The following is a 15,454-nucleotide window of genomic DNA, read 5'->3' on the forward strand; positions in this document are numbered from 1 at the left end:
AATTACATATATTATCATGCAATTATTAGCTAACTATTAATTAATGATGACATTTCGTGGATGAAAAACAAAAACATTTATATTAAAAACAACATTTAACATGCTGTTTTATTGAAAAACTGACTGGAGTAGTTTTGAGTAAATTTACCATAGACATTAAAACCAGGGCACAAATTTACACAGCACTACTGTATTTCACTCACTGTTTAAATTCAACCGCCAGGTGGCGACATTCACCATCCTGCATAATGGCAATAAAGAGAAAATGGAAACCGGTATGTAAACCTACCAGTTAACCGCAGCACAGTTCAAAATACCGAGGATTTTGAGAAAACAGCCGTGGCGTTCGACGTGGGGATTTTAACCCTCTTCCGAAAGCAGTGCTGAGCGGAATAAGGTACCGAAATATGTAATTGATGTTCTAAATTACTGCATGATATTGCTCACTGAAGTATTAGAGGAACGTTACAGTCACTATGACCATTCGTTTTGGTCATCCCTCTGAAATAACACCTTGATGTTACCGCTAATTTACATTGTAAAATTGTCAGTCACATCGTTGTTGCAAATTGAACAATAGATTTGAGTTATTTAAATGTTTTATCGCAGCTGATAGTTTGCCTGCTTTACAGTAGGAACAAAATGTGTTAAGGTATTTAAAAAAAGTTTTGTGTCGCAGCTGCAGTAAAATTTAGCTATGCGTGGAGTTTTTATTTTTTAATCTCCTTAGTATTTATTTGCTTGCTACGTGTGACAGTAACATGTTGCTGGAAACAATCGGTTGATACATTGATGCACACATGTCCCACATCCTCAGCTGACAAAGATTTCTTCACATGTTGCAACGCCGAGAATATTGTCATTTCAAGAGTAGATAATTGCCTAATTAGAACGTTCAGAAACATATCTGCAAACCCATACATTTTTTTTCTTAAAACATGAATTTGCAGTCAACTCTAGTTTTTGTCAGTATGGTTTACTCCAAGGCTAGGAAATCTATTTTGATGGTGCTCCCAAAAATCCCTGCGATGGGGGGAGGGGCATGTACGTGGCAGTCTTGTCTCCCTGAATTATACTCCCTGGTTTGAACCTCTCCACAATTGTAGGGTCTTTGCTGTCTGGGAGCCTTGGGACGTCCATACTCTCCATTGAATTTACAATGTATTATATAACAATTTCACTTTATTTTAGTGAACAGTAATAGCAGACACAGATGCATCACCTCTGCATGTCCTCACCAGTTTTCTTAATCTAATAGCTCTTTGTAGTCTTGTTGGGTCACATCTCACACGTTCCTGACCTTTTGATGAAATACCTACTTTCCATTTACCTAGATAGGGTTGGGTGATAGGTCATCTGCCCTGGGCCTGTGTTCACCTGTTGCACATCTGTTTCAAGGGTACCTACCTATCCAAAATCAAATCCAGACCATCATAAAAGGAAATGAAGCTCATTGACCTATTTATTTACAGCACCTACTGCCAGCCGTTTGTGTGAACTTGTGTACTCTCCCGGGTATTTGATTGCCTGTCGTAAATACTTGAGCAGCCCAAAAGGGAAATCAAGCCTTTCCCTTCCACCTCGGCCCCCGCCCCCTCTGCTCCTTGCTCTCCTTGGGATGCAGCTGCTGCTCTCACTGTCCGGCTTGTACTCTGTCATCCTAAAGCCTCACATGCCCTCTGGTCACTGTCCGGCTTGTATGTACTCTGTCATCCTAAAGCCTCACATGCCCTCTGGTCACTGTCCGGCTTGTACTCTGTCATCCTAAAGCCTCACATGCTCTCTGGTCACTGTCCGGCTTGTACTCTGTCATGCTAAAGCCTCACATGCCCTCTGGTCACTGTCCGGCTTGTATGTACTCTGTCATCCTAAAGCCTCACATGCTCTCTGGTCACTGTCCGGCTTGTACTCTGTCATCCTAAAGCCTCACATGCTCTCTGGTCACTGTCCGGCTTGTACTCTGTCATCCTAAAGCCTCACATGCTCTCTGGTCACTGTCCGGCTTGTACTCTGTCATGCTAAAGCCTCACATGCCCTCTGGTCACTGTCCGGCTTGTATGTACTCTGTCATCCTAAAGCCTCACATGCTCTCTGGTCACTGTCCGGCTTGTACTCTGTCATGCTAAAGCCTCACATGCCCTCTGGTCACTGTCCGGCTTGTACTCTGTCATCCTAAAGCCTCACATGCCCTCTGGTCACTGTCCGGCTTGTACTCTGTCATCCTAAAGCCTCACATGCGCTCTGGTCAAACGGAGTACTGACCTCTTAGCTAGACTTATAGTTAAAACATGTCTTTTTATAGACAAAGTAATTTAAAATCCCCGCTTTGAGTCTATGAATCGGCTGACACAGTAGTAGTTGTGTAAAGAACAAAGGCCTTGTGAGAGCAGTGAAAAGGGCCATGCAGGCTGCGTGAGCTGGCAGTGGCTGTATATTCACTTGGTGAGTGCAGACTCGCTGGGTTCTGAAGGCAAGTCTGGCAAAGCCGTATCCCCAGTTTGTGCAACACATTTTTACAAGCTTCTGCTCAGCCACTTAGCGTGCCGAGACTCGCAAAAGTATTTTGATTGGTGCTGTTAGTTTCATAAAAATATGTATTTCAGAAGTTTCCTGTCATGAGGTCATCAGTGGATAGTGTGTCCAAGTGCCCTGACATCTCACCGGTATTAATGATATGTAACGGACTAACAACTCATCTACCTCGTTTTACAGACCCCTGTGCGGCAGTGCAAAGATGGAGTTGAGGGTCGTCTGTTGTGTGTTGTTGACCTGTCTATTCTACACATCTTCCGCTGACAAAGATTTCTTCACTTCCATCGGTAGGTTAAATGTCCTCTCATTTCATGAACACCTCTAGGTTGATCCCTTTATTCACTAGTTTCATCGCTTCCAGCCTGTCTTGGTCACAAACATTGGCTTGAACGGCATTGCTCCCTATGAAAAACGTTGTTTATCACCGACATGAACATTACAAACATGTCTAAAATGTTGAACGCATAGAAGAACTAGTACAACCTTTGACCCCTATGTGTTTCACTGTGTTCCCTAGGGCAGATGACCGATCTGCTGTACACAGAGAAGGACCTGGTCACCTCTCTGAAGGATTACATCAGAGCTGAGGAGGACAAACTAGAGCAGGTCAAAAAGTGAGAGGAGAGCCCCGAAGCACAAGCAGTCTTTTTTATATCTCTCCATCTCTCCCACAGGCTCTGGCAGATTATAAAGTGAGAGCCCCAATACCCAGACTCTCTCGTTCTTGGTCACGTTGCTCTCTCCCACAAGGCACCATGCTATAAAGACTGTCAAAGAGAGGAATGTACATCACGGGAGGTTGGTGGCACCTTAATTGGGGAGAACGGGCGTGTGCTAATGACTGGAGTGGAATCAGTGGAATGGTATCAAGTACATCAATCGCATGGTTTCCAGGTGTTTGATGCTGTTCCATTTGCTCCGTCCCGGCCATTACGCTGAGCTATCCTCCCCTCACCAGCCTCCGGTGGTGTACATATCCTGCTTCACGACACTACCTGTATCTGCAATATGTCTTTAGAGGGTGTCATATTCCCATGTCTCTAGCTTACGATGGGCCTGGCTAACCAGAGACCTAGTTCCTCTGGCTATGAAGATGGCACAATAAACCAACAGGGTGTTTCAAGTGCAGGACATGATGTAACTTCTCTTTTTTGCCTTTCAAGTGTGTGTGTGTACATGGCAATGTACACACATGCATGTGATATGTAAACGTGCATATGAAAATGATTCACTGTTTGCTTCTGAGTCACTTGTTTTTTTTCTTTGTTTATTAGTCACGTGCACAGGGTACAGTGAAATTCTTAAGTTCCAACAGTGCAGGTCAAGAGGAGTAGCCTATATTGAATGCCTTTTCCCCTCCATGGTGTGTCCAGGTGGGCTGAGAAGCTGGATGTGTTGTCGGCCACAGCCACTCAGGACCCAGAAGGCTTCCTGGGCCACCCGGTCAACGCCTTCAAGCTGATGAAGAGGCTCAACACAGAGTGGGGAGAGCTGGAGAGCCTGGTCCTCAAGGACATGTCTGATGGTCAGGGTTACTCATACGCCTCTATTCTAATGACTATAAATGCTATATTACCACATAAAGATTCAATCTTCCCAGTTATTGCTAATTGACAACTTAATGAAAAATAAAGAAAATCACAATATAATCAGTCATGTTGCATTTTTGGCAGTCACTGACGTGATGGAACAGGGTTTGTTTCTACAGAGATTCATGAAATAATGGAGGTGCATATAGACGACGGCCTCCATGCACTTACCACATTCCTCGTTTTGCTAAGTTCGCCGTATTGTACATTGCTCTTCAATAAAACATTTTTTTTAATGTTTGTTCATTAGCAGAGTACACACAATCCCAATTTTAGCTTCAGAGTAGATTGTGCTGATTTACTGGCACATTGAACCACGTAGTGCGCCGTAGTTCAACAACTCAGCAGATAGTGCTAAAACAATGACGTCATACCATTGTTCTCCAAGCATCTTTTAGCATCTATACCACCCTGTGTGAAGATAGTAGAATTGAGGTTCCTTAACCATCTTTCCTTCCCATACTCCAGGGTTCATCTCTAACCTGACCATCCAGAGACAGTACTTCCCCAATGATGACGACCAGACGGGGGCAGCCAAGGCCCTGATGAGGCTCCAGGACACCTACCGGCTGGACACACATACCATCTCCTCAGGAGAGCTTCCTGGTGAGTGGGGCTGGTAGAGGCTAGGGGCTTAGGGCATCTACTGGCTAGACACGCTCACCATCTCCACGGGGAACTGCCTAGTGAGGGCCAGGCAGGGAGAGGCTGGCTAGGGGCTTAGGGCATCCACTGGCTAGACACGCTCACCATCTCCATGGGGGAACTGCCTAGTGAGGGCCAGGCAGGGAGAGGCTGGCTAGGGGCTTAGGTCATCCACTGGCTAGACACGCTCACCATCTCCATGGGGGAACTGCCTAGTGAGGGCCAGGCAGGGAGAGGCTGGCTAGGGGCTTAGGGCATCTACTGGCTAGACACGCTCACCATCTCCACGGGGAACTGCCTAGTGAGGGCCAGGCAGGGAGAGGCTGGCTAGGGGCTTAGGGCATCCACTGGCTAGACACGCTCACCATCTCCATGGGGGAACTGCCTAGTGAGGGCCAGGCAGGGAGAGGCTGGCTAGGGGCTTAGGTCATCCACTGGCTAGACACGCTCACCATCTCCATGGGGGAACTGCCTAGTGAGGGCCAGGCAGGGAGAGGCTGGCTAGGGGCTTAGGGCATCCACTGGCTAGACACGCTCACCATCTCCATGGGGGAACTGCCTAGTGAGGGCCAGGCAGGGAGAGGCTGGCTAGGGGCTTAGGGCATCCACTGGCTAGACACGCTCACCATCTCCATGGGGGAACTGCCTAGTGAGGGCCAGGCAGGGAGAGGCTGGCTAGGGGCTTAGGGCATCCACTGGCTAGACACGCTCACCATCTCCATGGGGGAACTGCCTAGTGAGGGCCAGGCAGGGAGAGGCTGGCTAGGGGCTTAGGGCATGCGGTGGGAGCTGCATACCAGGAGTGGATTAGCAGTGGACGGGTTGCCGGCAGAGGTTCTGTTAGAGCTTCAGGGATGGCTGCTCCTACTGTTGCAGGGGGAAATCGTGCACAGTGCTCACCACATGCAGTGGAACACCCCATTTAGTCCACATGGATGCTTGAAATGCCATATAAGTGAGCTGCATGCAAATGCTGCTGAGATGGAGATGTGTGTGTCTGGCGTGTGTCACTCTGCACATGTTAACATCTATACACAGGAACCAATAAGGATGTCGCTATGAGCCCTATGACAGTGGAGGACTGCTTTGAGCTGGGGAAGATCGCCTACTCTGATGCCGACTACTACCACACAGAGCTGTGGATGGAGCAGGCCCTGAAACAGCTGGACGGGGGAGAGGAGTCCAGCGTGGACATGGTAACCATCCTAGACTACCTCAGCTACTCCATCTACCAGCAGGGGGAGCTAGAGAGAGCCTTGGACTACACCAAGAGACTACTCAAATTGGGTGAGTGGAGACTGCTGTAGTACTTGTACATTATGTAAAGCCTAGGGCCTGTTTGAATACTTTTGAAATTGATACTTTGTGTCTGAATCTATAACTGAAAGCCGGGTTACCGCCCTTTGGCTTTCACCAGTCCAACCTAGTCAGATTACTGAAATACATTTTTTAAGTACTGTCACCCAAGTATGTGTATTATATTTGTTTTTCATGTCTTGATCGTAATGCGCAGGACAGTACTGAGTAGACTCATCTTCTGTCCTAACCGAGTCTGTTGTGTTTCTCAGACTCTGCCCACCAGCGAGCCAACGGCAACCTGAAGTACTTTGAGTACCAGCTGGCCAAGCAGAACAAGGTGGAAGCGGCGGAGGGCCAGAAGGAGAAGGAGACGCGAGAGCGGGAGAAGAGAGAGGCATCTGACAAGAAGGGCAGACCTGCAGACTACCTGCCTGAGAGGAGGAAATATGAAGAGCTGTGTCGCGGCGAAGGCATCAAGATGGTGAGAGCCACTAACTGTACCACAGGAGGTTGGTGGCACCTTAATTGGGGAGGACCGGCTCGTGGTAATGGCTGGAGTGGAATTAGTGGAATGGTATCAAATACATCAAACGCTTGGTTTCCATGTGTTTGATGCCATTCCATTTGCTTTGTTCCAGCCATTATTATGAGCCGTCCGCAGCCTCCGCAGCCTCTGCTCAACTGTACTAACCAGTGGCTGGTGGCACTTTAAATCGGAGGACAGACTCGTAGTAATGGCTGGAATGGAATAAATGGAAAGGTATTAAACACATGGTTTCCATTTGTTTGATCCCATTCAATCCTTTCTATTACTATGAACTGTCCTCCCCTCACCAGCCTCCACTGGCTAACACACACACTCTGCATGCACAGCTTCTAATGGCTATGTATTTTAAGTCCTAGTCCTCTTGAAATACTTTATTTGAATAGATTTATACACTGCAAATTGACCTCCACTAAGCCCAAAAATATGTTGTTTTAGTGTGTGTGGGGGGAGCTCGGGTGGCCCTCTGGATCATGTATGATCTGTATCCCTCTCTTCCATCTTCCAGACCCTGCGTCGTCAGAGTCGTATGTTCTGTCGTTACTCTGACAACAACCGCCACCCCCTGTACGTGCTGGGTCCCGTCAAGCAGGAGGACGAGTGGGACCGCCCACGCATCATCCGTTACCACGACATCCTCTCCAACAGCGAGATCGAGAAGGTCAAAGAGCTGGCCAAACCCAGGGTGAGTTCAAAGTTCAACCTCCAGGGGAAGACTGGGTCTGGCGTGTGGTTTTTCAGAATTATAATAAGGATAATTTTTGGGGAAATGATGCAACCATAGGTGTGGTAGACGTTAGAATGTGTCTGAGAATGCATGCTGCCATAAGAAGACTGGGGATGCCCACCCTGCACGAGGACCTGACTGTGTACCGTGTGTTTGTTTGTTATACACTGGCTGGATAAGAGCAACATCCAATTTGTTTGGCACATACAGTAGTATTTGATAGCTCAGTTAGAACTAGAAGTGAGTTTTGACTCGGCAATGAACATCACCTCGAACAGTCATAACTGAATCGAGTGGTCGTAACTGAATCGAGTGGTCGTAACTAAGTCATAGCTTCATATCAACACAACTTTTGCATGAATCGTGTATTAATGTAAATGATCGAGATCCATAACTCAAGCTAGAGTTCAGCTCTTGCAGCTCTTGCAGAGGGTAAGGGGGCCCAGCAGGGACACACAGCACAGACTTAATGTAGCCTCGTAGTGTATGTGGGTCCAGCAGCCAGTCAGTGTGTAACAGGGATTGTCCCTGTAACCCATGTCCTCTCTGCCGGTTGGCTGTTGGCTCCACAGCTGCGCCGGGCCACCATCTCCAACCCCATTACTGGTGTACTGGAGACCGCCCACTATCGCATCAGCAAGAGGTAAGACCAGCAGGCAGGGATGGGCACAGCGCTGTACCCCTCCGCACCCCGCATCCTCTCCCTCCGCTTGGGCAGGATCCTTGGCAAGAGCACAACAGCTAATCGGGAACTCTGCAATTTAAGTGTAGAGGGATTATAACGGATTGGAAATTGACAGTTTGTATGTTTGGGGAAATATTGCCTGAACAAGTAACATTCTTGTGAGATGGTAGACACTTTGGGTATATTGGAAGCTAGGTTGATTTTGAAGGTATAATCCAGTCCCTCTGGGCCCGTGCTCTTGCCAAGATGTCCCGCCACTGCTTTGATCATAACAAGAGGGAGGAACAGGAGTCCAGTACCTGCTTGTTATGACTCCATTAACAGTAGTCGGGGTGCGACCAGGCCAGTTTAATATCTTCTACCTTTGGTAGCGTCTCATTTAAGTTTTGGCTGTGACCATTACAAGTTGCAAGTCATGTACTGCAATGGTTTTAGACCTGATGGTCTGCATGCCCTGGCCTAGCGTCCGTCTGTCTCTCATACAGCTGCTTGATCATTCAGGGATGTCTCTCCTCTTCCTCTGTGTGTCTGTCCTCACTGTGATCTGTGACTGTAATGTGAACCGTCCGGGATACTAGCTAAGGCGTGCCACCATGCATGACCCCCAAACTGGGAAACTCACTACAGCCCATTAGTCTCCAAGAGGTAAGGGGTCAAAGGTGACGGAGAGGGGCCTGCATGAGGCCCTGTCTGCCCTGCTCATCCCTACCTCTCACCCCCTTTTGTGGAACTTTACTTATGGATACACCTACCTCTCCTCCTCCTGCAATGACATCGCTGTCTCTCCTCTCCAACCCATCAGATGATTGACATTATCGACATGACAACCCAATCCATGCAGTGGCAAACAGTTGTTTTTCCTAATCTTTTTCTTTGAAAACAGGAGTTTTTTTCTGTTATCTTGGTGCAGGCTCTGGCGTATCTTACAGAATGATGTTTCAGTGTATGGGTGGAATCTCCTCTTGTAGATAGGGGTCTGCCTGCCTATTTGTTCCCTTCAGGCCTGTTTTCATGTGGTGTGGCTATAGAGCGCCCCCTTGTGGAAATAGATTAACTGCAGTTGATGAGCAAATGGAAACATGGTGATCTTCCTCTGTTCCTCTGACCCCAGATTTCAGCTTCATTATGCCAATTAACCTAAATTAGCCACATTTATTCAGCATTTAGCTCATATAACCTGCTCAATGTGTTCATGAATTATCTTAGGGGCATTTAGTTATCAGGGTTCTCGGTTAGGCTCTAGATTTTTCTTCTTGTTAAATGAATGGTTTAATGAAGCACTCCGATACAGAAAACGTTTTTGTAACCATACAGCTTATATAGCAGCTGATGGAGTATTTATATCTAAGGATGTGAGCCAGCATTCTGTCCGGACTCTAATGACAGCACTTCCAACATAACCCTGTCATCCAGTGAGGACACTCGCACATGTATACTTCAGAATGAATAGTTTGAGGCAATTTTTAAGGCATTTCCTATTCATCTTTATAACATGCACAGGCTACGCTAATTGAACAAAGGACACACATTCATGTTAAATGAGGGCGTGTAAACAGCGCCTGAGACGTGGGCCTGTCTGACTCAACATGTTTTGAAGTGAGGCTTGGCCCCTACCCAATAAAAGGATGAGATCTTGGTCTTCCCAGTCAACTCTGCTCCCTTCTGGACACTTACCAGCATCTTCTGTTACTCCCATAGCTTTTCAATCTATATTTATACATTTCAAACAGCAAGGTCTGTAACAGAGGGACAGAAGGGACTGGGGTCTGTTTGTTTAAATTAATAACCCAAACTCCTAAATGGTCACTCTTCCTCATGAATGCCCCAACTTCCTTGGTGAGAAAGTTAGTTTTGAATGTTTTTGCTCTGAGACTGGATAAATATGGAGTTCCCTTTCACCTGTTTCAACCAGCCTGTTTCCTTCTCCTACAGAATCTTCATTTGAGCCAGTTTGCTACAGTAACAAAACAGTTCTGAAGCAACAGGAAATGTGAATTACTATGTGGATCATAATTGTAGGGGTCGATGCATTTTTCGTAAGGGAAAATCAAGTTTTCCGAAGCATTTTTAAACCTCAAATGCACTAAAAGTTTTATATTTCCTGCATTGCAGGACAGTTCTCCTGCAACAGGGTGATCAAATTTAAGATCCTACGTCTGTATACCCCTTCTAACCTGCAGTACTACCACATGCTGTCCATGCTGCCATCTTAACTGTTAACTGTGGACACACTAATCTAGAATAACATTATTCTGCTGCCTGGCTGCAATTTTAATGCTAAATAAAGATGTATTTTATGACTCCGAAACTCTCCGTCTCTCATCACAGTGCATGGCTAACCGCCTACGAAGATCCAGTAGTGGACAAGATAAACCAGCGCATTGAGGATATCACCGGCTTGAATGTCAAGACTGCAGAGGAGCTACAGGTAACACAACCGAACATCAGGGTGGCTGAGGGACTTTAGTAGGACTGGAGTACTGGCAGGAGGGGATACCCTGGCAGTACATCTGTGTGGTTTAGCAACCAGTGACGTGAATATACACTGGTGGGTAGGAGCATAGGGCCAGTAACCGAAAGGTTGCTGGATCGAATCCCCAAGCTGACGAGGTAAAAATCTGTCGTCCTACCCCTGAGCAAGGCTGTTCGCCAGGCGCTGAAGACATGGATGTTGATTTAAGGCAGCCCCCTGCACCTCTCTGATTCAGAGGGCTTAGGTTAAATGAGGAAGACGCATCTCAGTTGAATGCATTCAATTGTACAACTGACTAGGTATCCCCCTTTCCCTTTAAACAGTATGCCTATTATAGCAACTGTATAAAAACTCAGTGCAAGGAATCAACTTTACTGCTGTTTATTACTTAGGAAGAGCCTACCAAAGTACTAGACGAGTGTCTCTAATGACAACACAGCATCTGTCACTGAGTTTGTTCATCTGAGTTTGTTCATCTCTCCTCAGGTGGCAAATTACGGCGTGGGCGGGCAATACGAGCCCCACTTTGACTTTGGACGGGTAAACAAGGCTTTTCTTTCTATTCTGGTCAGGCAACTATGACCTTTATGCTGTATGACTGAGAGCCAGTGGGTGACTGTTGATGGCTGGCACACGTGCATCAACTGTTGCTAGTGGGTTCATATGTGGATGGGAGTTTTTCCTTGACTTCACTGTTAGTGTTATTGAACCTTTTGTGTTCCATGTCTTCGTAGAAAGATGAACCGGATGCATTTAAGGAGCTGGGCACCGGGAACCGGATCGCCACCTGGCTCATTTACGTTAGTATGAAGCAATTCACTATTTCAGCTCCAGTTCATAGATTTGGATACAATTTTGGGTCTTCCGTTTTACCCATGTGTAAATCTAATTTCAAAGGTTCCTTTTTAAAAGAAATGGGTTTCAATTAGGTTGAGAAAAAAGCTCTCGTATTAAAGTGGTATGATGCGATGGCTTGACGAGGCTCTCTGTTGCAGATGAGTGACGTGCCTTCAGGGGGAGCCACTGTCTTTACTGATGTGGGAGCTGCAGTGTGGCCCAAAAAGGTGAAACACACAGCTGTGGTGTTCACTTTGAATCATTTTCCTGTTAAGTGCGTGATGGGGTTTATTTATTTGACATGTTGATGCTAAATAAAGAGCTTTGTGTATGTGTAAACGGTTCTTTTTCAGGGAAGCGCAGTGTTCTGGTATAACCTGTTTGCCAGTGGAGAGGGTGACTACAGTACGCGGCACGCGGCCTGCCCTGTCCTAGTGGGCAACAAGTGGGGTGAGCCGACCCGTCTCTCATTACATCCTATTTCCTACACCCTGAGAACTTCAGGTCTGCCCCGAGGGCAGTGATACGGTTGTGTCAGGTCCGCTAACGGTTTGCTGCAGCAGTTAACAGTGGGTCCTTGTTGGTCATGTCCTCCTGACTTAGTTTCCTCTTCCTTCTCCAGTGTCTAACAAGTGGATGCACGAGCGAGGCCAGGAGTTCAGAAGGCGTTGCACTCTGAACGAGTCAGAATGATCAAACGGAATACGCTTTTCTCCTCTCATCCCTCTTCCTAAACCCTCCTGACTCTCGGCTCTGTGGGCTGTGAAGTGCCCTCTGACCTCTCGTCCTCCTCTCCAAACTCAGTGTTCACTGAGGCTCTGGCTGCTCATGTGATGTCACATTTATTTGTAGTTGAAGTGTGTGTGTGGTTCACCAGTGGGTCCGAAGTGCTTCGCTCCCAGTCTGTGCCTTCCGTCATGGGTTTTGCACACTCCGACTGCACAGCTGTCTTAACCTGAGGAACTTTTTTTATTTCATTCTCACCCTTAACAGGGACTTTGATACAAGATACTAAATTAGAGCAAGCAACACAGCTGCTTCTCCCTTTCAACTTCCTGCACATTACATGTTTTGGTGTGCACTACTCTTCCTCTACCTTCCTCCACTCCTTTTACCCATCACTCCAATCCCCTCCTTCACTCCTTTTACCCATCACTCCAATCCCTTCCTCCACTCCTTTTACCCATCACTCCAATCCCTTCCTCCACTCCTTTTACCCATCACTCCAATCCCCTCCTTCACTCCTTTTACCCATCACTCCAATCCCTTCCTCCACTCCTTTTACCCATCACTCCAATCCCTTCCTCCACTCCTTTTACCCATCACTCCAATCCCTTCCTCCACTCCTTTTACCCATCACTCCAATCCCTTCCTCCACTCCTTTTACCCATCACTCCAATCCCTTCCTCCACTCCTTTTACCCATCACTCCAATCCCTTCCTCCACTCCTTTTACCCATCACTCCAATCCCTTCCTCCACTCCTTTTACCCATCACTCCAATCCCCTCCTCCACTCCTTTTACCCATCACTCCAATCCCTTCCTCCACTCCTTTTACCCATCACTCCAATCCCTTCCTCCACTCCTTTTAACCATCACTCCAATCCCTTCCTCCACTCCTTTTAACCATCACTCCAATCCCTTCCTCCACTCCTTTTACCCATCACTCCAATCCCCTCCTCCACTCCTTTTACCCATCACTCCAATCCCTTCCTCCACTCCTTTTACCCATCACTCCAATCCCTTCCTCCACTCCTTTTACCCATCACTCCAATCCCTTCCTCCACTCCTTTACCCATCACTCCAATCCCTTCCTCTACTCCTTTTAACCATCACTCCAATCCCTTCCTCCACTCCTTTTAACCATCACTCCTTTTAACCATCACTCCAATCCCTTCCTCTACTCCTTTTACCCATCACTCCAATCCCTTCCTCCACTCCTTTTACCCATCACTCCAATCCCTTCCTCCACTCCTTTTACCCATCACTCCAATCCCTTCCTCCACTCCTTTTACCATCACTCCAATCCCTTCCTCCACTCCTTTTAACCATCACTCCAATCCCTTCCTCCACTCCTTTTAACCATCACTCCAATCCCTTCCTCCACTCCTTTTAACCATCACTCCAATCCCTTCCTCCACTCCTTTTAACCATCACTCCAATCCCTTCCTCCACTCCTTTTAACCATCACTCCAATCCCTTCCTCCACTCCTTTTACCATCACTCCAATCCCTTCCTCCACTCCTTTACCATCACTCCAATCCCTTCCTCCACTCCTTTTAACCATCACTCCAATCCCTTCCTCTACTCCTTTTAACCATCACTCCAATCCCTTCCTCCACTCCTTTTAACCATCACTCCAATCCCTTCCTCCACTCCTTTTAACCATCACTCCAATCCCTTCCTCCACTCCTTTTACCCATCACTCCAATCCCTTCCTCCACTCCTTTTACCCATCACTCCAATCCCTTCCTCCACTCCTTTTACCCATCACTCCAATCCCTTCCTCCACTCCTTTTACCCATCACTCCAATCCCCTCCTCCACTCCTTTTACCCATCACTCCAATCCCCTCCTCCACTCCTTTTACCCATCACTCCAATCCCCTCCTCCACTCCTTTTACCCATCACTCCAATCCCTTCCTCTACTCCTTTTAACCATCACTCCAATCCCCTCCTCCCCCATTGCTTCCCAGCACACAGATGACCGAGACCAGTTATAAATGCACTGTCACTGTCCCCCTCTCCCTCATCAACCGGTCAGAATCAGATGACCCTACATATCAGACTTTCAACTTCAATGGGGGGGACATCCCAATGAGCCTGTAATCAGGGGTTGATGTTGGCCAGAGCCACAAAATGGATGTTCTAACAGGTGTCGGGTTGGACTGGGGCTAGATAGAGGGCTCGTGGGAAGGATGGAGGTTTATTGGTTGGTTGCACTATGACAATCAGGGTTAGTTATTAGGACGATACTATATGCAGGCCAGGCTTCTAAATTATGACTGTTGTAGTTGTTTATGCGCCTTAATGGGGCAGTACTACCTGAGGTATTCGATAAGAAAGCATCAATGTGAGGGCAAAGACTTGTTCTAATGTTACCATAAAAAAAATGTAACATGCTTGGAGTTTTACACAGTACAGTATGCACAGGGTCTGGGCTATTATCACACTTGGGGCAGGTCTCAGAACAGTGATTCTAATACAGGGTTTGATCCCTATTGCAGAAGGCAATGTTTGCATTCATGGTAAATGCTGCATATATCCACTCAATTGTAAATTACCTTTCAATATCGCTGCCCCACATCCCCTCTCTACCAATGTCATGTCTTCCATGGGGCAATAGCCCCGAGGTCATTCACTCCATTACTGCTGCACAGATAAACACGGGCATTCAAAGCCAATGGCACACTGTGTCTGAGTCCCTCTGTTCCTCCCGTCTCTCCAACTGCCTTGGTGAAATACAACAGCCTGTAAGTGCTGACTCATCCGTTATGTTACGGAAGCAAAGCTCCTACCTGATCATTCATTGGTCTGATAATCAAAGGATTTCATCTCTGAATGAAAAATGGTGCTAAGAATCAATAGGATTATTAATCCCATGCATCACTCCACAGTTTAAGCCTATGCTGACCCTGGGAAATCTGTTAGAATGTGGCTATATACACTCCAAAGCAGAAGAGGCGATAGGACAGCTCATTAAAATGTCTGGAATGGAAACAACGTGAGCCCATCCTCCTATATCCTCCCACCAGCCTCCTCTGCACCAAGGTGCAGTCCTTATTTTATTTGAAATGTAATAATGGGATGTGTGGCCAGATGTTGTACATGTGAGATTAATGTTTTCTAAATAAAGTGTTCACTGAAGACTACAGTGTGAGCGAGTCAGTGTGACATTTGTCCAGACCAGACTCAATTGACTGGAACTGCAGAAATATTACCTCAGGTACAACATTAATACCAACCAAACCCTGAAGCAGTTCTGGGGGGGGGGGGGGAAATAGGGTATCTATTTTAATCTCTCCATGATTTGATACAAAAGGCAATTTGTTAACTGGATTACAGAAAAAGAGTCAAAATGATTTTGAAGCGCAGAAAGGTAGTGCTGGCCACAGCCCTTCACTG

General features: G+C 46.8%; 1 protein-coding gene across 1 annotated transcript; it reads left to right on the top strand.

Annotated features, from left to right (window-relative positions):
* Positions 1–239: 239 nt before the first annotated feature.
* LOC115157575 (prolyl 4-hydroxylase subunit alpha-1) lies at positions 240–13,416 on the top strand. Its single transcript, XM_029705956.1, has 15 exons — positions 240–397; positions 2,713–2,819; positions 3,050–3,146; positions 3,906–4,057; positions 4,590–4,727; positions 5,805–6,053; positions 6,335–6,546; positions 7,118–7,294; positions 7,909–7,979; positions 10,350–10,449; positions 10,981–11,034; positions 11,229–11,294; positions 11,490–11,558; positions 11,685–11,781; positions 11,954–13,416. Exons 2-15 carry the CDS (start codon positions 2,735–2,737, stop codon positions 12,022–12,024), a joined length of 1,638 nt encoding a protein of 545 aa, XP_029561816.1. The 5' UTR covers positions 240–397; positions 2,713–2,734; the 3' UTR covers positions 12,025–13,416.
* The last annotated feature ends 2,038 nt before the right edge of the window (positions 13,417–15,454 follow it).

This window comes from Salmo trutta, chromosome 2 (assembly GCF_901001165.1).
Source record: "Salmo trutta chromosome 2, fSalTru1.1, whole genome shotgun sequence".
NCBI classification, from domain to species: domain Eukaryota; kingdom Metazoa; phylum Chordata; class Actinopteri; order Salmoniformes; family Salmonidae; genus Salmo; species Salmo trutta.